The sequence below is a fragment of the Tachysurus vachellii genome, chromosome 17 (assembly GCF_030014155.1).
Source record: "Tachysurus vachellii isolate PV-2020 chromosome 17, HZAU_Pvac_v1, whole genome shotgun sequence".
Taxonomy (NCBI): Eukaryota; Metazoa; Chordata; class Actinopteri; order Siluriformes; family Bagridae; genus Tachysurus; species Tachysurus vachellii.
In genome coordinates, this window is record NC_083476.1 from 10382991 (window position 1) to 10404950 (window position 21960).

Here is a 21960-nt window from a genome sequence, read left to right on the forward strand (position 1 = left end):
TTTGTCTTGTCCTGCACTGTCTTGCTGTCTTGTTTATCTTGTCCTGCACTGTTTGCACCAGGTTACACAGATGCACTTTATGTATCTAGGACTAACTTACTAATTCCTTATATATGGTTGAAATTACAGTAAAAGCTTCTTAACTTAACTTGACTCGACTTGACTCGACATGTGTCCCGCTCAGTTGTCGCCATTTGATTACAGCCTACATTACCCAGGTTGCCGGTGCTGTGTCCGGCACTTCCGCATGACGCACAACGCGTGTTTCCGAGGTAACGGGCTTGCTCCGTTTTACGATTAGCATTGAGTAGAGAAGGCGCTAGGGGTGTTCTGTTGTCGGGGGATTCTGTTTTCGGTAACAGATATCCGAGACCATATCTTGGATTATTACCGATTGGATCACGCGCCGTTGAGACGGAGAGTCCCTGCTGTGACATTATGCTGAATATGTGGAAAGTCAGGGAGCTGGTGGATAAAGCGTGAGTGTGATGTTGGGTTTTTTATTCGCAAGGCCTGTAGTTGAACCGTTACTTATACAGACAAGGGAGACGCCGAGTTTAACCGTGACGTCATGTTCTGAGTCGTTTATCGTAGTTTTGTTATTGAGCACAAATTAAATTAGATTGTTTATTTATTTTAAATCGACATTTACGAAACGATGAACTCTATTGTCTTTGCGGCTGAAGCTGCTCCAGTAGGATACAGTTAGCTACTGAAGCTAACAGGTTTTGGGACAAGCTAAAGCTAGCTAACGCTGCATCCGTAATAAATATAAATGTATAAGACTGATTACAAATGTGTAATGATGTCGCGTTGGAGAACTGTTAATAAAACCCTTAAGCAAACCGTAATGCAAGAATTATTAATACACAATTTCACATGCCTAGGCAGATAAAGGCAGTATTTTGATGGGTATATGTAATAAGCTAACATTAGCTGTGTGTGTGTGTGTGTGTGTGTGTAAAACAAGCTCATGCTAGCATCACTGTACTGTGTACATATGCACATCATGACTTTAGCCTTGTATATATGTGTGTGTGTGTGTGTGTATGTATGTATGTATGTGTGTGTATAAAACCAGTACATGCCAGCATCACTCTACTGTACTGTATGTGCTTGTCATGACATTAGCTGTGTGTGTGTGTGTGTAAAACAAGCTCATGCCAGCATCACTGTACTGTGTGTACCAGCATTGTATAAAAAATATATTATAGAACAGCCTTCAGCTAATTCACACACACACTGCAACCCTAATAACCTGCAGGAAGCCACACACCTCCTCAAAGGCACTATAGTTTATTTAAACTGTGATGGGCACACAACCTTTAAGATTTCTGTGAAATAATACTCAGAAAATATACATACTGAATGTGCTTTTCTTGTATGTGCTTTTCTGTATGTGCTTTTTTTTCTGAGTAGGTATTAGGATATATGCAGGTTATTAGGGTTGCAGTGTGTGTGTGTGAATTAGCTGAAGGCTGTTCAGTAATATATATTTTATACAATGCTGGTTTGGAGGTTGAAATCTAAGGTAAAAATGTGTAAAGCTACACTTGTCAGCTTATTCTGGTGTACCCAGTGCTAACACTACAGTATTTTGAACTCAGTGTTTTAGTAAATGTGTAAATGAGTGCTGTTAAACATTGAGAATATTTTTTAACAGAAACCGGGATGCTTCATGCCCCCATGTCATCCAGCTTCAAATTGTAATGAAAATAAACAGTGAAATTTGGAGGTAAAATAAACGTAAAAAAGGAGTTTAACCAGGAGATAAAATAAACGTAAAAAAGGAGTTTCTCCAGGAGGTAAAATAAACGTACTTTATTTTAATATAAAGTACGTTTATTTTACCTCCTGGAGAAACTCCAACTAATATATTTTATTTCTCCATTCTTTCTGTTGTGAAATATGAACCTGATTTTTTTTCTTACTATTATTATAATATATTTATTTCTTTTTCTCTCTCTTCTGTTTCCTTATTTCTGTAAAGCTGTTTGAGACAATGGGAAATTTTTAAAAGCACTATAAAAATAAATTGAATTGAATTGAAATTGTCTTTTAATGTACACAGGGAAATTAATTGCAAGTATTGTCAGCATAGAACAATACAGCCAGTTAAATATACAAAGCTTTGGACCTTCACTAAATTAATAAATATAACTGTGATGCATAAAACATCTTTTTTAGAAACCTGTAGAAGCTGAATGGGATTAATATTGATGTGTAGGCTGAGCAAACTAGGAAGCACAGTATCATTTACATAACTGTTGGCATGGCAGTTTTTTGTAATGTAGAAAAAAATGAAACCAAGGTTAGACTTTCCATATCTTTTTCCAGTCCACATGTAAAGCAGTGTATAGAGGAGTGTGAAGATGGATGGGTGGATGAATGAATGTATGAGTAAAACCCAACATACTCATACTCTAAATTCATTGCACAGATCTGTATTGTGTCCAGCATGCCACCATGTTAATGAACATGGCCTTTCTTTGGCATCTTGTTTTTAAAGATATAGTATAATGGGATTCATCTTGAATAGTATTGAATTCTAACTGAGACGTGAATGTAAGAATGTTGAATAGTATATGACGAAGATCCTGTAGTGCTAGACTATTTTTGTGCATAAATGATGATGAAATAATTCAAAACTTTGCTGCTGTATTCTCTTAGTAACTTATTGAACGAATGCCATGTTGTGTGAAGTGCAGCACTGTATCCAGGACATAGACCAGCGATGTGAAGTGTTTCTTGATGTAGCTCTTGGCATGTGTTCAGTTTCCATGATGCAGCAATAAACAACCACAAAAAAAATCTGTTCATTAATAATTAACTGTATGAATATGGGTCATTGGCTGATCGTAACATGAAGATTTGGAAGCCACTCCATAGCATCTAGTACAGAAGTTTGCATCAGTAGGAAGAAGAATGTTATCATGCACTATTAGCTGCATAAATTAACACCAGTACTATTAATTTTATGTTAGTGCAGATTTACACTGTGCTTGTATTAGCCTGACTTACAAGCAATGGTTCTAGATGTTGGTAGTAAATTGTAAGAAAATAGTTGCTGGTCAAATCTGATCTGAGTTTTTTTACAGACTCTTTTACAGCATGTCAAAGACAGATTTGTATGATATATGATTGGTCAGCCATCCGAACAGTGATTTACCTCATATCGGTCATAGTATCATATAGACAGACCTTCAGACTGACAGCAGAAGGTCTGGATTCCATTGCAGATTTTATTGGCCAAGGACTGCCCAAGAGGTCATCTGATTGAGATGTAATGCAACCAATCACAGTTTAGTTTAGTGTCACGTTTAGGGGCGTGCAAATATAACGTTGATATTCATGTTTGTTTAAGAAATTTATTAAGCAGATTAATGAGACAATACTGTGAATTTTACATCATTTGGAAAATCCAGCATTTAGCTGATCCTCACAACGCTCATTGTCACAATTGTAAATCTGACGGATTTCTTCTTCCATGAAGGAATTAGTGTCACGACGGCTTTATTTCCTGGCAGACCATTAAAAAGTGTAACACACACGTCTCCAGAACTCCAAAACTTGTTTCTACAAAGTAATTGGAAAACTACAAAGTGTTTCCAATTTTGAGTGACATATGCATCAGAAGTTCAATCAACTGTTCATGAGTGTGATGTCTGAGGATGAGACTAGTCTGGTAGTGGATTTGTATTAATCTGTTTGCCAGTATGACCGCTTGATATCTTGCATTGGTTTATTAATACCAAATGGCAGCACATTGACTGACATGCCATGTTTGCTGCAGCTTTTTGCAGGATTGCTTCATCTAATGGGGAACATTTAGCCCAAAGCATGATTCAGGAAGGGCTGTGAGATAGAACACTATAAACAATATTGTGTTCATGACACAATACACATTTCTCAGGAATTGTCAGTAGTTTTACAGCTTTGACTGCTCTATTATTACATACATTACCAAATAGCTGATTGAACCTTAAAACTGATATTTCATTACTCCTCCATTTTATATGCACTTGATTATCAGGCCCTCCAGGATTTTGCAATTTTGTGTACACTAAAATTAAGGATATCATATAATATCAAACTTAGTAAAATACTGTTAAGTTCAAAGTTCCAAATACTTGTGTGTGAGTATCTGTATACATGCCTGAAACAACACTGTAAAAGAAAGCTCAGTTTGGACACGTTTACACTGTTTCTGTCTCAGGCTGAGAAACTTTAATGCACTAATCAGCTCGTATGAATATAAAACAGATGAGTACATTAGGTTTCACACTGCATTTCATGTTTGCTACACACACACTATGATGTGATGTCTTTATTGTATATCGTACACGTGAATATAAAGTGTGCGGCTTTACTCCGACTGTAGTTAATGGTCTGTTTAATCATGTAAGACTGCACACTTTAGCTAGTTTTCTTCTGGTGTACACCCAATCAATACACAATATAGCTGATGTAACGCACAGCAACTCTGCTATAATCCAACCTAAAGTATCAAGGCAAGTTTATTTATATAGCACATTTACATAGAAATATAGCATATAGCGCACACACAATTGTAATTCAAAGTGCTTTACATAAAAGAAAGTGAAATAATTATAAAACAAGGAATTTAAAAACTTAAAATGATTTAAAATCAAATTAAAACAATTAAAAAGAGGAAATGATTATACGTAGTGCAATCAGCAAACTTGCCTTGCCTTACACAAGGTTTCTTTCACCTCAGTATTTCAAAACAAGATTAAGGCCATGTTGTCTTTATATTGTGTATTTATAGTACATCATATTATGTCTTATTTCTATTGTGAGACAAAACATTTGCGACTCAGTTGTTTAAGTTCAGGTTTTGTTCATGTAACGCTACATCCCTAGCAGACACTCTTAATGTGTCCTGTTCTAAAGACTGCTAACACATCCCTCACACGACAACTTTACATGCTTATTGCACTTACAGAAGTATAAATCATCCCTTAAACTATTTTCATGACTACGTATTATAGGTAAACACTACATGGTTTCACTTCTTCATTCAGTGAACACATAGAATACATAAAGAAAATAAAATGTGTTTTGCTGCTCAATAAATATTGTTATTCTTTAGATGCTTTTGCTGTAGAAGGACTGATACTGAACACTTAAACTTTTCACGCTGGTCATGTGTAAACTCCAGTTTAAAAAAAAAAATTTTTTAAAAGAGTTTTTTTTTTTTTTTTTTTAAATACATGCTTCTCATTGTACATTTCTACACCCTGGGTTAATATTGTTATTTCCAGTGTCAGCAGCCATGATTGGATAAATCTACCATTTGTGCCTTGTCTTTCTGATATTCAGCTAAAAAACTGAGCAAACACCGCTGATAGATTCCAATAATGAAACAATGGATGTGTACAGGCAGTTTGGGTTCTTCAGGTTCTGAGAGTAACTTTTTTGAACTGCATGTCCCTCCATGTCTTAGTGATGTCAAGCTGCTGGAATCATGTAAAGCTGTTTGAATGGAACTGTGGACCATCAGATTTCGTGTGGTGTCTGATGCCACTGGTGTGTGCACACAAATATGAATGGAAGTTGTGTGAAATTGGGTATATATGTAGGATTTATCAAAAGTGGCTTTGATCTGTGTGTATTTATGCCCAGCTGTTAAGCAGTGTAGAGACTCATGAATCATCATTCGCTAGTTTCTTGACTGCACTCTTGAGCTATCAATTAAAGTTTAAAATTGATTTAAAATAGATTAACTTAAAATTTAAAATACTATATATCTATCCCTGTCCCTAATGAGCAAGCCGGTGGTGATGGCAACAAGGAAAAACTCCCTGAGATGATATGAGGAAGAAACCTTGAGAGGAACCAGACTCAGAAGGGAACCCATTATCCCATCCTCATTTGGGTGACACTGGACAGTAAATAATGTCAATGTAAATAATGTCCTTTCTACAACAGTTTATAATAGTGCAACCGAGAGCTCCTGAGGAACTAATGTGTCATTGTAAACTCTGAATTCAGCACAGAACTGATTGCTGGTAAAGACCAGACTATAAGACCATGTCTATGTAATAATATATTCTGTGACCTCAATTCCTAATTTTACAAAAGCATTTGAAGAATAAATATGTTTTTTCATTCTAGATCTTTTGGTATTATTAGTACAGTATGGAAGTTAATTCAGAATTAATTGACCATGTTTAACATTTTTCATGACTGGAGTGTTAATGAAAACCTCCTCGTTGGACACATATCGTGCATAAGAGTGTGTTTGCCAGGGCCTGGGGGTTTTATCTTTGGTATATAGGCAGTTGAGGGCTGAACTTTGCAGGAACTCAAAAATTCTCTTTTATCTTTTTAACAAAACTTCTTTTTTTTTTTTTTTTTTTACAGTATACAGCTAGTTAAACTATATATCGTCGCTGTCTGGCAGAATCCTTGTATCTCCAAAACTGTTATTTTTCAGGAAATTAAAAAAACGCCGTACCTTATCTGCAGTGCACAGGGTTTAGTCCACGTTGATTTTTTTTTCTTTGAAGACATTTACCTCAGAAGACGTGTTGATTCGTTGCGACTCTTCTTGAGGAGAAATATGTCGCGAATCTCTCCTGCGGAGTGAGGAAGAGGTGGACACTTGAAGTGTCCAATGGAGTTATGAGATTTGCACTCAAGCTATTTTCAAGACTTTAGATTGGTTAATAACTTGTAAAAATAACAGACCCACATGGGGACTGACCAAGAGCATCGATATGTGAAAAAATATGAAATTGACAAAATGTGGACATCCAAGGTTTCCGCCCGACAGCGACGATATGCAAAGTTAATGTCTAAACTATTTATTTCTTTACTTAAAGCTCAGATTCAACAGCCAGTGAAAAAACACTACTCCAAAAGAACTTTCACACATTAAATTGTTGTGTATGTTTAAACTTATCACACTTCGCAATAGTGGGATACAGTACGATGACTTAACTTTAGCACGCATTACTCATTCTGAGACTCGCTGGCTGAGGCATAATCTAGAGTGAATTATTAATGCTAACTAGTAACTAGTTAACTAGCTTGCCATGTATTGTTACCTAATGTTTTTATCCATGTATTTTAGGATTCTAAAACATGCAAATGTGCACATTGCTTAGTGGGTTAGCTAATAAACAAATGTTGATTAACTGACTTCACTCTTGGACTATCCTTTGAGGTTTATCTTCCTTCATATCCAGACCAGTCTTATTTTCATCAACGTTTGTAACTGCTTTTATTCCCACTCCATCAGACAGATCACCTTCCCAGGCTGCTTCATTTCAATCTGGAAGCTTCACACAGACATGTGAAGCTCCAGGTAGTCAGTCTCTCTCTCTCTCTCTCTCTCTCACACTCACACACTCACTCACTCGCGCGCACACACACACACACACACACACACACACACATACACGCACACACACACACACACTTTTTTGGAAATGATGGTGGGTGGTGTAGGAAAGCAGAAAGAAAGCACTCCAAGCTTTTAAGTGTGCCAGATAGCATTCTTTGTAGACCTCTGGTATCTAGTGAGTGCCTAAGCAAGCCTACCTACCACTGTCACGAAAGATAAAGCAAGAGTCTAGCACACCAGGTCCATGGAACAAAGAGGCAGAGAATGTAAAAGGTGGCACAATGTCCCTACACCTGTCTCTGTCCTTTACTCTCATGTGAAAAAGAAAGCATGATCTCTCTCTTTTGTCTCCCTGCAAATTGAATATTCTAGTACTGTGCACAGTACACAGTTCTGTGTGTGTGTGTGTGTGTTTCAGTGGAGCTGCCTGCTTTCATAAGCCGCTATCATTTATTATTCAGTTCCCTGAGATTTCTCTTATAATCTACGACCTGCTTTGCTGCACTCAGTGCTTACTTCATTCTGTCGAAGTGAGAACTGTTTTCATTGTTATGTTAATCAAGTGGCATTGAATACCCTTAACTCTGTGGTCCCACAAAAGGTTTGTTTGTGTTCAGGCTGGGTCCAGCATGCTTTTTAACCAACCTGTTTATAATGCACAGTGGCTGCATAATATTTGGAAGCATGAGCAGACCTGAATTTTAATTTAAACCTGAAACTATTTGTAGTTTTGGAGAAATATTGAGAGCAGGTCAGCCACAAAATTTGAGAGTTGGAAGAATACGACACGTATTGAACACACTGCATTGTAATTACTATGTTTCCCAGAGTCTGAGAATGTAATGCTGCGCACACACACAGAGAGATAGATAGATGGATGTATGGATGAAGGTGAAGTGGTGGGTGCTGTACTGTCTTTACTCCCATTCGTAGCATTAAGTTGCTCTGTATTTACATGAAATTAATTTTTTCCCAGCTTTGTCATGTCACTGGACATGCTCATACCTAGTTACCATTGATCAGTGTTGCCCTTGTAAATGGAACTCACCAGCTTTCATTGAATAAACTGATCTCCGGTCACTGCAAGTCGCTGTATGTGTGAGCGTAGCATAATGGTGTCGCAGTGCAAAAGCAATTTTGGATACAGTTCTTCACTGTTTAATGCTTAATAATGAATGTAACAATGCTAGTTTGAGAGCTAGCATAATCCCCAACCAATAACCACATGATCTGATTAGCCATACCTCCTCACAGCCCAGCCAATCTAAATCGAATCATTTTTCAAGATTTCTTTGCTCTCAAGACTTTATTATTACTTGATTATTTACATTATGGCACAAATACTGCTGCAAACTTTATTTAAAAACTTTTCCTAATAAGGATCCAGTTGTGTTTTGTTAGGGTCCTTGTCACAACTTGAGGTCTTTGAGGTCAACCCAATAAGGTTGCACAGATAGTCCAGCTCCTCCAGGATTCCACATCCAAATACTGTCTCATGCAGATTCAAGATTCAAGATTTTTATTTGTCACATACACAATTATATAGAGCATATATAACTAGCAGTGAAATGTGAATCAGGTCTGATCCATGGACAGTGCAATTATTAAAAAACATACAACACAGATTAAAAAATACAACACAGAGTGAAATAAAAGTAAACAATAAAAATATAAGAATAAAATATAAAAGATGAGGTATACTGTGTAATTAAATATAGAATGAAAAAGGTTTGGTGCATCTCCCAGCACAGTTTCAAGACTGGCCGTTACACGTGGAGAGCTGGACAGGGCCATAGAAAGGCAATAACGCAGCCACAGTAATCTTTATCTGCTCTTTTTTGTGAGGAGGAACAAGAGGTGTTCTACAAAATTGAGGCTACTGGTGTATATTTCTGACCAAATGGTCCGAAAAAGACTTCATAAGGTTGGTATAAGGGCTCGACATCCACTAGTTGGACCTGTGCTCACAAACCCAGTGCTGTGAAGCTTGTTTTTGTTATTTCCCAGAGAACACCAGAATTGGAAGGTCTACTATTAGTGCCCCTTTCTCTTCACGAATGAGAGCAGGTTCACACTGAACACATGCAACAGATATGAAAGTCTGGAGAAGAAGAGTGAAGAGATGCTGTGGGGGATGTTATCTTGTAGAGGGTTGTGTAATTGTGGCAGCATGCACATAGATGAGTGGTGATGGTGAATGGGGAAGGGATTTCATGAATGAGCGTACACCTGTGTGTACAGAGTGGCTGTGCCGAGTGCATTCTGCTGAGCTTGAATATGTTTGCATGTGTGGAATCCAAAGTATTTGTGTTTTAGGTGTTTGAGTTAAGAAGGTTGCAATGCTGGAAAGCACAGGAAGAAAAACAAAAGTAAGTGTAAAATGTCTTCTTTCTCATTTGTCTCCCATGTCCTCATTCTCCTCATGCCAACAAGGGGGTTATACTTACATAGACCCCATTACCAAATGCTCACTTCCCTGAGCTTTAACTGCTGTGCAGGGCAGCCCAGTGTTAACTTTAATTTTATTTCTGTTCCTCAGGAAATAGGGGTTGTATGCTTAATCTAATTTTTTTCTGTTGGTCTATTCACTTGGTATACACTTGGTATACTCATAGGTATACACTTGGTTACTTTCATTCATAGGCAGAATCTTAGGTCTAATATGAGTACATGCATGGTGCTTCGACCCACATGGAGATCTCTTTCACACTTTACAGGCTTTGTCTGATTGGCATCCAGTGACTAGCAGAGTGATCCACAAGGAGACCCCAGTTTAATCAGTTACTTTGCCCTGTCCCTGAAGTACTGAAACGCTGGTAGATGCTGCCTAATTCTTAGGCAGACCAGAAGAAGGACAAAAGCCAAACATATATTGTGGAACTTTGGGGTGTTGGGCTTTTAAGGTTTATGGGGAATCAGGGACTATGAAAATGGAATTATGCTGTCAGCAGCCAAAGCAACAGGCTGGTCAGTCGGCATTTCTCCAGTAAATGGAGCTGAATTGTATACGTCGGATCTGGCTTCCACACGTACGATAGCTGCTCCTCATGAAAAGCCAAGATGGAATCAGAATCAGAAAGAGCTTTATTGCCAAGTATGTTTTCACATGCGAGGAAATTGTTTTAGTGACAGAAGCTCCACAGTGTAACAATGATATATACAATATATACAATTTGTGTGAAATTGTGTGAAATGTGAAATTGAAATATACATAGTATGTGTTTTAAGTAAATACTGTGTAAGAATAGTGTTGTGTGTGCTGTGTATGTTAAGTGTTCATCAGATGGATTGCCTGAGGGAAGAAACTGTTCCTATGTCTGGTCGTTCTGGTGCTCAGGGCTCTGTAGCGTCGACCAGATGGCAACAGTTCAAAGAGGGAGTGTGCTGGATGTGAGGGGTCCAGAGTGATTGTCTTTGCTCTTTTGCTCACTCTGGAGAAGTAAAGATCTTGGAGAGTGGGAGTCTGGACTACCCTCTGTAGTCTTCTGAGGTCAGATTTGGTAGCTGAGCTGAACCAAACAGTAATTGAGGTGCAGAGGATGGATTCAATGATGGCAGTGTAGAACTGTTTCAGCAGATCCTGTGGCAGGTTGAACTTCCTCAGCTGGCGAAGGAAGTCCATGTTGGTAAGTGGGGGTAGAGCAGGGGGGTTTCTCCTGAAGTCCACTATCATCTCCACTGTCTTGAGCATGTTCAGCTCCAGGTTGTTAAGACTGCACCAGACAGCCAGCCGTTCAACCTCCAGTCTGTAGGTTCCTCTACTTTATCAGGATCATCACTTTAAGGCTCCTCCATTTTTTCATTTTTCTTTCATTATTGCTATTGAAATATCAGTCCCACTTTGACCACATGAACCAAGTGCTTCTAGCATAGCTACCTCCAGTCAAGTTGGGTAAACATTGTGGTATCATTGTTATTTTCGTGGTGTCTTTGTGGTTCTTTTGTCATTCTAAAGAGCCATTAACAGACTCACCACAGCTGGATCGTAAAGTTTCTGAAGTGCTCACTGATGTTGGTGTTCTTTAAAACCAAAAGAGCAAAGTGGCAATGAACTGATGCAATCACCATGCACCACCTGCATTACTGGAATTAGTGTTTTAGGTTGCTCTAGCTTTAAAAATCATTTTCATTTGTTTTTTTTCAGTTTATCAATTCAGGCAATCCTGTATACAATGTAAAACAAATGGTTTCTGGTTGCCCTTATCCATACACACACTCAGTTGGCTGAGATCAGTTAAAGCTAGGTGTTCATGTAGCATGCATTATATACAATATATGGCCAAAAGTTTGTGAAAATCTTATCATTACATCCATATGTGGTTCTTTCTCAAACTATTACCACAAAACATGATGATTCATGATGATGGTTTGGTGTGGAAGAACACTGGTGTCAAAGACATAGCACTTACCTCAACTCCACTGCAGTGAACTAGAAACCTGACTGAACCCAGGCCTTTTTCACATCTCTACTTGATCTCAATAATGCTCTTGTGGCTGAATGATTAAATGAGGAATGGGTTCAAGTGTCAGAAACCCACCCTTGGCCATATAGTAGATGTTATTTGTGTTGTTACATAGAGTCTCTCTCTCTCTCTCTCTCTCTCTCTCTCTCTCTCTCTCTCTCTCTCTCTCTCTCTCTCTCTCTCTCTCTCTCTCTCTCTCTCTCTCTCTCTCTCTCTCTCTCTCTCTCTCTCTCTCTCTCTCTCTCTCTCTCTCTCTCTCTCTCTCTCTCTCTCTCTCTCTCTCTCTCTCTCTCTCTCTCTCTCTCTCTGTCTGTCTGTCTGTCTGTCTGTCTGTCTGTCTGTCTGTCGATGGATGGATGGATGGAGATATATAAAAATATATTCAAGATTCTTTCCAAAAGATCACTGCTAGAATTATGTAAGCTTCATGTGTTTTCCTGTTGTCTCCTTCTTCCAGGACCAATGTGGTGATGAACTATTCAGAGATAGAGTCTAAGGTTCGAGAAGCCACCAATGATGACCCTTGGGGCCCCTCTGGTCAGCTTATGGGCGAGATAGCTAAGTAAGTGCTGGATGCCAAGTTATACAATTATAGACTTTTTCAGGCTGCAACAATTATCTCTTTTACTGAACAACTCTGACATTAACTAGTGTAATCCTTGACCTGAATGTCTTTGCTTAGACTGAGCTTTTTACTTATTGCTTTCTTGTTTTGTCTGGATTTGAATGAAGTATTGTATTTTTTGAGATATTGTTTCTCACCCAAAACGTTGGTGAGTTTATAAGCATGTTCATTTTTGTACAAACATTCAGCTTAGAATTCAGTACTTCACCAGACGTATGGAGTAGAAGTGGCTTGTGCAGTATGCAGTAGATCTGTGAACATTTCTTCATATTATACAGATCCACATTTATGTATGAGCAGTTCCCTGAGGTCATGAATATGCTGTGGACCAGAATGCTGAAAGACAACAAAAAGAACTGGAGAAGAGTTTACAAGGTACCTTTTTTCCTTTCCACTTTCTCGTCTCTCCAACAGTGTCAGGATCCCAATGCGTGCAAGAATATTGTGAAATTTCTTGTCCCCTTTAAACCCTCAAAATAAAAACCACAATTATTCTGTCCCTAAATTTGTTTGCTTGTGTTTTTGTGATAGTTGAGAGCAAAATTCTTGTTTCTTGGCATGCATGCATGGAATTGTACTGAATCTGTGAAGTTCTTCTTTTAATGTTCTACCATTAAGGACACAGATGGAGTACTTTGGCTGAATGTGCGTTGTGATGATGTCACACAGTGTGTCTTGGCCCAAATCTGTGATAATTTAAAAAAAGTCATTTGCTTGTGCTTTGTGAAATCCTGGAGAGACTGATTTACTTAAACTTGTTTCAAGGAGATTTTATTGATGGATATTCAGACTATTAATTACAAATCATTATTAATCGTAATGAAATGTCATTTAGACGTTATATTCTGAGTCACACGTTGTTCAATCTGTTTTTCTGGTCAGGCCTTACTACTACTAGCGTACCTCATCAGAAATGGATCAGAAAGAGTGGTTACTAGTGCCAGAGAACACATCTATGATCTGCGATCTCTGGAAAATTATCATTTTGTAGGTGAGTAGAGTTTTAGAACATTGCATGACAGAAATATTGTTCACACATTGCCTGGACATCATGAGTTTGAATCATGACAATGCCACTCCCTCCCCTGTCAATCACTGCAACACAAGCCACTGGTCTTGTGTGTCTGTGAGCTCATGTGCTCAAGCTTTACTGGTGGGGAATCCAAATGATGCATATAGCCTAGGACACTAGAAAATACAATAAGTGTATTAATACTACAAAAGACAATAGAATAAGATGATTGTATTAATAATAAATAAAAGAAAAATGGATCAGTGACATACTTTATTGATTTGTCATACTACTTCTGTTACATTATACTAATGATTTGCAGGCTGTATAATTGTGTTTTCTAGGCAACACAAAAAGTAAATTGAACAATCACTTTTTGCTTTTACCTTTTTAAATATTAATTTATATTGTTTCACCCAGGCTTCAGTAAGTAGTCAGACTTATAAGCAGTGATCTGCGGTTCTGTTTTCATCATATTTAACAGTGCAGTAATTATACTTTTCCCCTAAACATTTAACCCTATAATCTTACATGACATTATAGACTCGTTCTTTTTTTTTTTTAAATTACATTTATTTTTCCTAGATGAAAACGGGAAAGACCAGGGCATCAATGTACGGCAGAAGGTTAAAGAAATGGTGGAGTTTGTCCAGGATGATGATAGGTTACGGGAGGAAAGGAAAAAGGCAAAGAAGAACAAGGACAAATACATTGGAGTATCATCGGACGGCATGGGTGGCTTCAAACAAAGTAACTGTAAGTAATAATGAGTGAAAGTTGTGCCAAATTATATAAAGATATTATTTGTTCATTTGATCCCAAAATCAAGTGTCCTCTAATGAACAAGGTCTGGACGAGTTCTCTGGGGCATTGTATCAGGTCCCTGAAGGCCAGAGATCTTGATCCACAGAATTAGAATTATTTGAACATCACAACAGTCATGTCTTTAATCATGCCTCTCTACACCGTTTGTTTCAAGTGACTCTGTGCATAAAAGTTTGTGATCATGTTGTGCAGAAGCATCTTGTCTTTGTAATGGAATGCTTTATGTTTTTTTTATTAGATCTCTCCAATCAAATGATGGCTCTGTGTCACCATCATGTCATTAACATTGCAAGTTACACAATGCGAGAGTTTGCACTTTGATTTCTGACATCTTTGATTTGGTGCATTCATTTCTCACTTCATTAGTCACACTGTAGTCACAATTTGTCACTTAATGATGGCATATCAGAATTTGTTTTAGTCTCACAGGAACAAACTGCTTTTGACAGAGTAGGGGTGCATTTTGAGTAGTATTTCAGGTGTGTCATGTGATATGCCTTCACTGAAAGTTCTTTTATACGTTATATGTTATTATTTTTTTTTACATGCAATTAAAAACTGCATAATGAGGCTTCTAAGTTATATGGAAAATTGTGTAGTCAATCAAGGTGTATTATGTGAGCAAACAAAACACACGACAAAATACATGTTAAGTAAAGGTTAATACCGTGTGCCAGAATCCTTGCCTTCCTTTATGCAATGTATGGCTATCTCCTGATATCCCTTTGCTTTTTGTCCCTTTTTGTCTTCAGCAGGTGAGCGTTTTGACTCTGAGTCGAAAAGCAAGTGGGATGAAGACTGGGAGAAGAGCAAAAGTGGCTTTCCTTTTAGCGAGAAACTTGGCGAGATCGGCGATAAGATTGGCAGCACCATCGATGACACCATTAACAAGTTCCGCAAGAAAGAAAGAGATGACTCTCCTGATCGAATCAGGTGAAACATATTCCATCTCTATGCTCACGTCTTCTGACTGAATGATCTCTGGGCAGCCAGGTGGACTTTTGGTTTGTGGTTTGACTTAAAAGACTTGTTTTGATTACTGAATGTTCTAAGAATATTTTTTACTTTCATAAACAACAAAAAAAGATTTTTGCCTCTAATTCTTAGTGCTAATCTGAATGTTGTTTTAATTTACTTACATACTTTTATTTGTATAGCACTATAACAATAGACATTGTCTCAAAATAAGTTTGCAGAAATATAAAAAATTTAGAATAAACTTATTTCTATTGATCCCTAATTAAATATTCCTTTAAAATGAGAGTGTTTTATTATTTCTAGTGACAACGAGGAGGACAGGATATCACAGAATGGCCGGCCGGCTAAGTCTGAATTCAAGGATGAGGAGGAGACGGTGACGTCGAAGACTGCACAGGTGATGCAGGCCACTGAGACTACCAGCAGTGCCACTTCACGCAAAAGGAGTGGAATGCCCTCCAAAACGGTGGATTTGGGTGCAGCTGCGCATTACACAGGAGACATGAACAGCCCAGATTCAGACAATACAAAGGTAGTTTACATCTGTTTTGACGTCAGCTGAAATGCCTCATAACAGAATAATGGTAAACTTCTCATTATGATCACAATTAGTGTCTTATATTTGGGTTTTGTAAAACTGCATACATTTTATAAACAAATGATGCAACGTTAGACGTTAGGAACAGCATTGTCTCTGAAAGCCAGTCTAATTTTGGTTTGTGGTGGGTTTTTTACATTTATTGTTTTTTGGGGTCTGTGCCAATACTGCCCTCTTGTGGCGATTTTCTCAGTCACTCTGATCTCGATCATCTTTCTCCCTGTCTTTAGAAATCAGGCAGTGAAACTTTCAGTGGAGGGCTTTCAGATTTGCTTGTAGTGGACTCTGAAACGCCTCAGCCAGCACCTTCAGGTAAAACCACTCATTTATTTCCATTCCAGGAAAACATTATTTTTACACTTCTGATGAAATGCAGACTTGGGGTCGAAGTAAAAACGGCTTGTTATGGTTCATTACTGCTTCAGTCACTTTTCAGTGCTTCTATTTTCATAAATTTCAGAATTACATAAACATACACACGCGAGAGAGATATGAAAGAGAGCAGAGCAACACATAGCGTTTACGCATTCACACACACACACACACACGTCTTTATGCTTTCTGCCGCTTACTGAAACACAAAAACAGACATTAGAGCAATCCCAAAACAAGTGTACATTCTTACCTCTCCCTTTTCCCATCTCTGTGGCCTACATGCACAAACCACTCTCCAAATCCCCTTCAGATAGAATTTTTTTTCTCTCTTTTTCCCTTTTTTAACAGTAGACCAAGATGCCACTTGAAATTAGAATTTTTTTTTTGTGATTTTAGTCAGTGACAAACACCGTAACAGTCCTTTCGTTAGACTCTTCTGCCTGATCCGAACTGTGTGGGTGTGTCATTCTGGGTGCTAGCATTTTCCTTGTAATATAAAAAACATGACGGTTGTGACAGAAGAGGATAAGAGTAAACCCTCATTGTCATGATACAAATGTTGTTAAAATGCTTTGTGCATATTTTTAGATGCATGGTGCTTGCGGTGTTTGCTTTAAGATACAATGATTAAACTGGGGCAACTGACCATTGAGACAATTCGCTTCAGAGTCCAGATGATTTTGGTCTTTTTGCCACTTTAATCCATGTGTAAACTGCTGCACTAAAAATAATGTCTGCAAATAGTGTAAAGATGCTTTCCTAATGCACTTTCTCTCATTGTAACTTGTGGGGGAAAGAATTCTGTTTCTGTGACTCTGGAAATAAGCTGGTGTTTTCACAAGGAACAATGTATGTCTCACTCTGACTGGGTATTAAAATCAAAACATTTCACAGAAAATGATTTAGATCATGATGTAGACTCCGTGTCCTCCAGATAGTGATTGTGAGTAAGTCTTTGAATAAATGTGTGTCAGTTGCACAGCTGCTGCTGTCGTTATTTATTTACTAGCTCAGCATCTTTGTCTGGTCCAATTACAAAGATCGACTTAAGATGTTAGTTCTTTCTATATTTTCTCAGGAGTGTTGACCTATATTTAAATTGTTACTGTTCAATGCTCTATTTCCTATCTTGTGATTTTACTTCACTCTTTATAAATCACATTCATCACCATCAGTCTAACATTAACTCTCTTTAGGTGGGAGCTCAGACCTCATCGCTGACTTTGCAGATTTTTCATCTCCAGCTGCTTCTGCTACTCTCCCTTCAGCTGCTGGTATGTGTGCGGCGTCTTTACACACAAACACACACTTGCTCAGCATAGACATGTGTCTGTTTTCAAACTATTATGTTCCAAATGTTGACCTCAGCATTTTAGCTGGATTGTTTATAACACATTTGGATGCAGGAATATTTTCAGTTCTTACAAAACCCTAAGCCAGGAGTGATACAGATTAAAAAACAGCATGACAACTAAATGTCGTGTACTATATTGGGTTTATTGGGTTCATTTTAAAATTCCTTTACATTTAAGGCTGCAAGAATAGAAAAATTAATGTAAAAAAAAACCAAAACAATATTTCTTCCTTCTCTGAGTGCAGAAGGAATACCATGTGTCTAGTAGGTACTCAGAGTATGTTGGAAGGGCTTACATGTTCCATCAGTCTCAGACAGAGGTCAGGTAAAATATTAATGAATGATGGAGAACTCCAGATGGAGCAGCTACCTGCTGAGGCTTATGGGGACAGACACCCGTCAGTGTCCATTACATGCATCATCTCTCATGACAACACCAACTCTCTGTGGGGAGGTGGAGAGGCTCACGCATATACCTGCCTCTGTTTGTGTTCTGCATGATTTAACTAAACAATACTTAACTTTCCTCTTTGAGCAGGTAGGAATGGTGTTCAGAAAGATGTTTAGTGTTGCCCCAAAAATGAATTGTATGACTTTTCAACTTAAATATGAACTTTTTGTTGTGTTTTAAGAAAAAAAAATTAAAATTTACAGTTAATTGACTCGCAGACTTCACTTTCTGTTCTTTCTAAAATTCTTTGCTTTCAGGATCAGTATCGACTGGCAACGGGGAATTTGGTGACTGGAGTGCCTTTTCCTCAGCCAGTCCACCCCCATCTACAGCCTCACCTGCTGTCCCAGACCTTTTCAGCGATGCTCCATCCTCCACTCAGCCACTGTCTGCTGACCTTTTTGACCTGATGGGCCCCAATCAAAGCAGTCTGAATGCCTCTCAAAGCATGACCTTTACAACGTGCAACCAAAGCACAGAGTTCTCTATGTCAAGATCACAGGTAGCTGTGGAAATTGTGATGATTAATTTTTTGAAGAGCAAATTGAAAACCTGTGCTTATGTTTAGTTAGATAGTTAGTAATTAGTTTCATGATTTTCCAATATTTTAGACTCTAGGGGGGCCTGTGCACAATTTAGCAGGTCCTTTGTTGCCTCAGCAGATGGGAGTTCACAAACCAGGAGCAAAAACCTCAATGCCTGCCACGTGGTCTGACCCAAGTGTCAACATCAGCTTGGACTTTCTGTCTGTGGGCATGAACCCCCCCAAGCCTTCACAGCCTAGCCTCAACACTATGATGCAGCAAGGTGAGGCATGAAATCGACCTCCTTCATTGTTTTCATGCAGTTAATGTACATAAAATTAGGTTATTAATCAGGTTATTAATGTTTGTATAAGGTAGAAAATAGTGGAAATGGAAAGGCACATTATGAAATACAAAACACGTTATTTTTATCGATCTTAAAGCTGCAGACATCTCGTTTCCAACTGCCATTTATTTGGCTGCCTTGATAGCCATTGCAATAGTCTGAGGCTATCTCTGATTCCAATTACTATCATCGGATGTCCCAAGCATGGTCCTGATTCAGTGTATCACCAGCTTGGCCCTGGAAACATTTATTGGTTTGACCGAGAGAATGCAGTCCTGGCAATGTCTTTTTGGAAATTAATGTACATTTCGGAAGAAATTTACAGTAGTGTTTGTGGGTAGGTTGTATTTAAAAACCTCAGTCATTAGTCAGAAGAACACAGAAGATCTACAACAGAAGCAAGATGAGACAAGCAGATCTTAAATTTAATTTCAATCCTATTCAAATTTTGTATCTGGCTACATTTGTCTCTGCTGTAATGTAGTTTACACAGACATAATAATATATTTAAGTTAAAGGGAATGTTGGCTAACAAAGTTATTCACCTGCTTCACACAGGTGTCCAGCCTCCTGTGAACCTGGTCACCCAGAACTTGTCTGGATTGACATTTAACACTCAGCCTGTGCCTGCTAGACCTGCCATGAATCCTGTGATGGCAAGTGGAAATGTGGGTATGGTGATGCCCCCTACTATGGCAACAGGTAACATGGGAATTGGTTCCATGGTCATAGGAGGAATGCCTGCCAATCAGGGTTTAATGGGAATGAACATGGCGTCTGCTGGTTTGGGCGTCCCTGGTGGCCTTGGCATGTCTAGCATGAGCATGAGCCAGGGCATGAGCTCTGCCATGTTACAAGCCAAACCACAGACCTTCCCTAACTTTGGCAACTTTGGACAATGAAGGAAAATCAGCTCTGAAAAGAAATGGTCCAAAAATACCTTCTTAATTAAAAGAAGGGGCTGCAACCAGTTAAATGGACAAAACTGAGAAAACTAGCCATTGTCTGGAACCTTCAATCATTTAATATAATATGTTAACAAATGTTTGGAGTGTGTCTAAAATCTGTTTTTCTTGAATGAGGGATGGGTGATTAAGGATGGAATGCTTTTTTGATAAGTTACACTAAAAACTTTTATGGTCTGACACGTTTGCCAGTGGCTGGATAAATGCAAAGATTAAATTTAGATGTGTGTTTATTTGCCCTGTCATTTTCACATACTCCCTCTTTCCTATTTAAAGCCCATTTTGAATTCAGGAATTACCTCAATTTCCACTGTTCATGCTGTGACTCAAATGCTGCGAGTGATTGATTTTGTAAATATCTTTTTTTTTTCTTTTCATTTGTGAAGAAGAAAATAACTATAAATTATTGCATTGTTTTATGAAGTTCTCAGATGGTATGCAACAAGCTTAGAAAGTCAAAGGAGTAGCACAAGTTCTTAATTCATTTCATTTTTATTTCTCTGTTTTTACAGCTAATCCATTACATTCACATCTGAAATCTAAATCATCATTTATGTTACTGTACAATGGTTTGACTTTGTCTTACAGAATTAGAATATGAAGGCTGTTAATTATTTGACTTACAATTATATTACATTTGAGGATAGAATGTTCTGATTGTATATCAAAATGAAGAAATATGTAAAAAGAATGTCTTGTTGCACCAGGATAGGGTCATGTGGTTACATTCCTGTTCCGCCCCAAGTGCTGATATCATGGCAGAGTGAGAGTCTAATCTACCCAGTCTTGTAGGAGAGTCTGAGAGTTAAATGGATGACTTTTAGCAGTTAAATCAATTACACAGAAGGCCGAAAACAGGATATCAGTGTGCTTTGTGAAGAAGCCATTGTTTGGGTTTCTCAGAGATGAAATGCTACATAGAGAAGGGAATGACTGGATAAGAGAGGATTTGAATCTCATGATTTTTTTCAGAAAGGCTGGAGTTAAATTTGACCTTTTTCTGTTTGTTTTTTAATTAATGTTATGTTACACTAGGGCACTTGTACTGGTGAAGGCAGAGTTGCATATATAATGAGTAACCACTTGAATTGTTTCTAATGCCACATAAAACTCAAACCTAACATGCATGAAAAGAAAAAGTGTTTTAAAGTACCTCTTTTCAAGGGTCACCTCAGATCAGTGTTAACACTCATTGTGTCTGTCACAGGATAACATGTCAGCTATAGGGTCACTGGAGTCAATGAAAATGTCAACTCCAAATTATGTCTGTTACATTTTTTTTTTCTTGTTGTTCTTTTTTCCCCCATATGCTGCTGGACACATGTGAACTGAGCCCTCCATTCCACATCAAGCTGTTGTTTTCAAATATGACCAAATCTTTATTTTAATACTGTTGAGATTATTCTATAGGGGTTTAGTTTCTTATTTTAATACTTTACCATTATACAAATCCTGTGCATATTATGGTGTCGGCATGGGCCAGTCGAGAAAACACTAGGTGCTTGTAAACAGAGTGGAGGGAAAAAAATCAAGATCAAGCGCCTCTTTCATAAAAAATAGTTTCTTTTGGAATTTAATTTTTGGACTGAATTGTGTTCAATAAAAAATTATGTATGACAGTTCATTAATCTTGTGATTTATAGATATGATGTGTTTACAGACACTTTGAATTTGGATAAGCAACTATGACTGAATGATGACGTGATACTAAAAATGCATACTTCTCTACTACGTCTTTTAAATTTTCCGTTTGTTTTTTCTTTATTAACAAGCCAGGTCACCAGTTTAGAGAGAGAAAATAAAGTGAAAATCTGATAACTCTTTTTAACCATATGTCTCTAGTACTGAAGCTAGTCCCTCATCCCATGAGCTGCCAAGAGTCATTGATGACCCCCATTTACACAGTTACAGTTTTCCAAAACCAATGTTATATAAATGATATAACAGTTATTGGCATTTATAAAATTACTATCTGTATGGGGGAAAAACGCTTTAGCAAATTCTAGGGAAGCTTTAGTGTGGCTGTGGGGATTTGTGCTCATTCAGCCATTAGTGAAATCAGGTCTTGATGA

General features: G+C 37.9%; 1 protein-coding gene across 3 annotated transcripts; it reads left to right on the forward strand.

The window, feature by feature from the left end:
• Positions 1–273: 273 nt before the first annotated feature.
• clint1b (clathrin interactor 1b) lies at positions 274–21507 on the forward strand. Of its 3 annotated transcripts, none has more exons than XM_060891246.1 (12): positions 274–479; positions 12293–12397; positions 12739–12835; positions 13343–13451; positions 14058–14228; positions 15050–15230; positions 15579–15807; positions 16104–16185; positions 17445–17522; positions 18311–18555; positions 18665–18860; positions 19482–21507. In XM_060891246.1, the coding sequence occupies exons 1-12, from the start codon at positions 439–441 to the stop codon at positions 19823–19825; spliced, it is 1878 nt and encodes a 625-aa protein (XP_060747229.1). In that variant the 5' UTR covers positions 274–438; the 3' UTR covers positions 19826–21507. The 3 variants fall into 3 exon arrangements, with proteins under 3 accessions (XP_060747229.1, XP_060747231.1, XP_060747230.1); XM_060891248.1 differs by having other exon boundaries at positions 18716–18860; XM_060891247.1 differs by having other exon boundaries at positions 15053–15230.
• Positions 21508–21960: the final 453 nt, after the last annotated feature.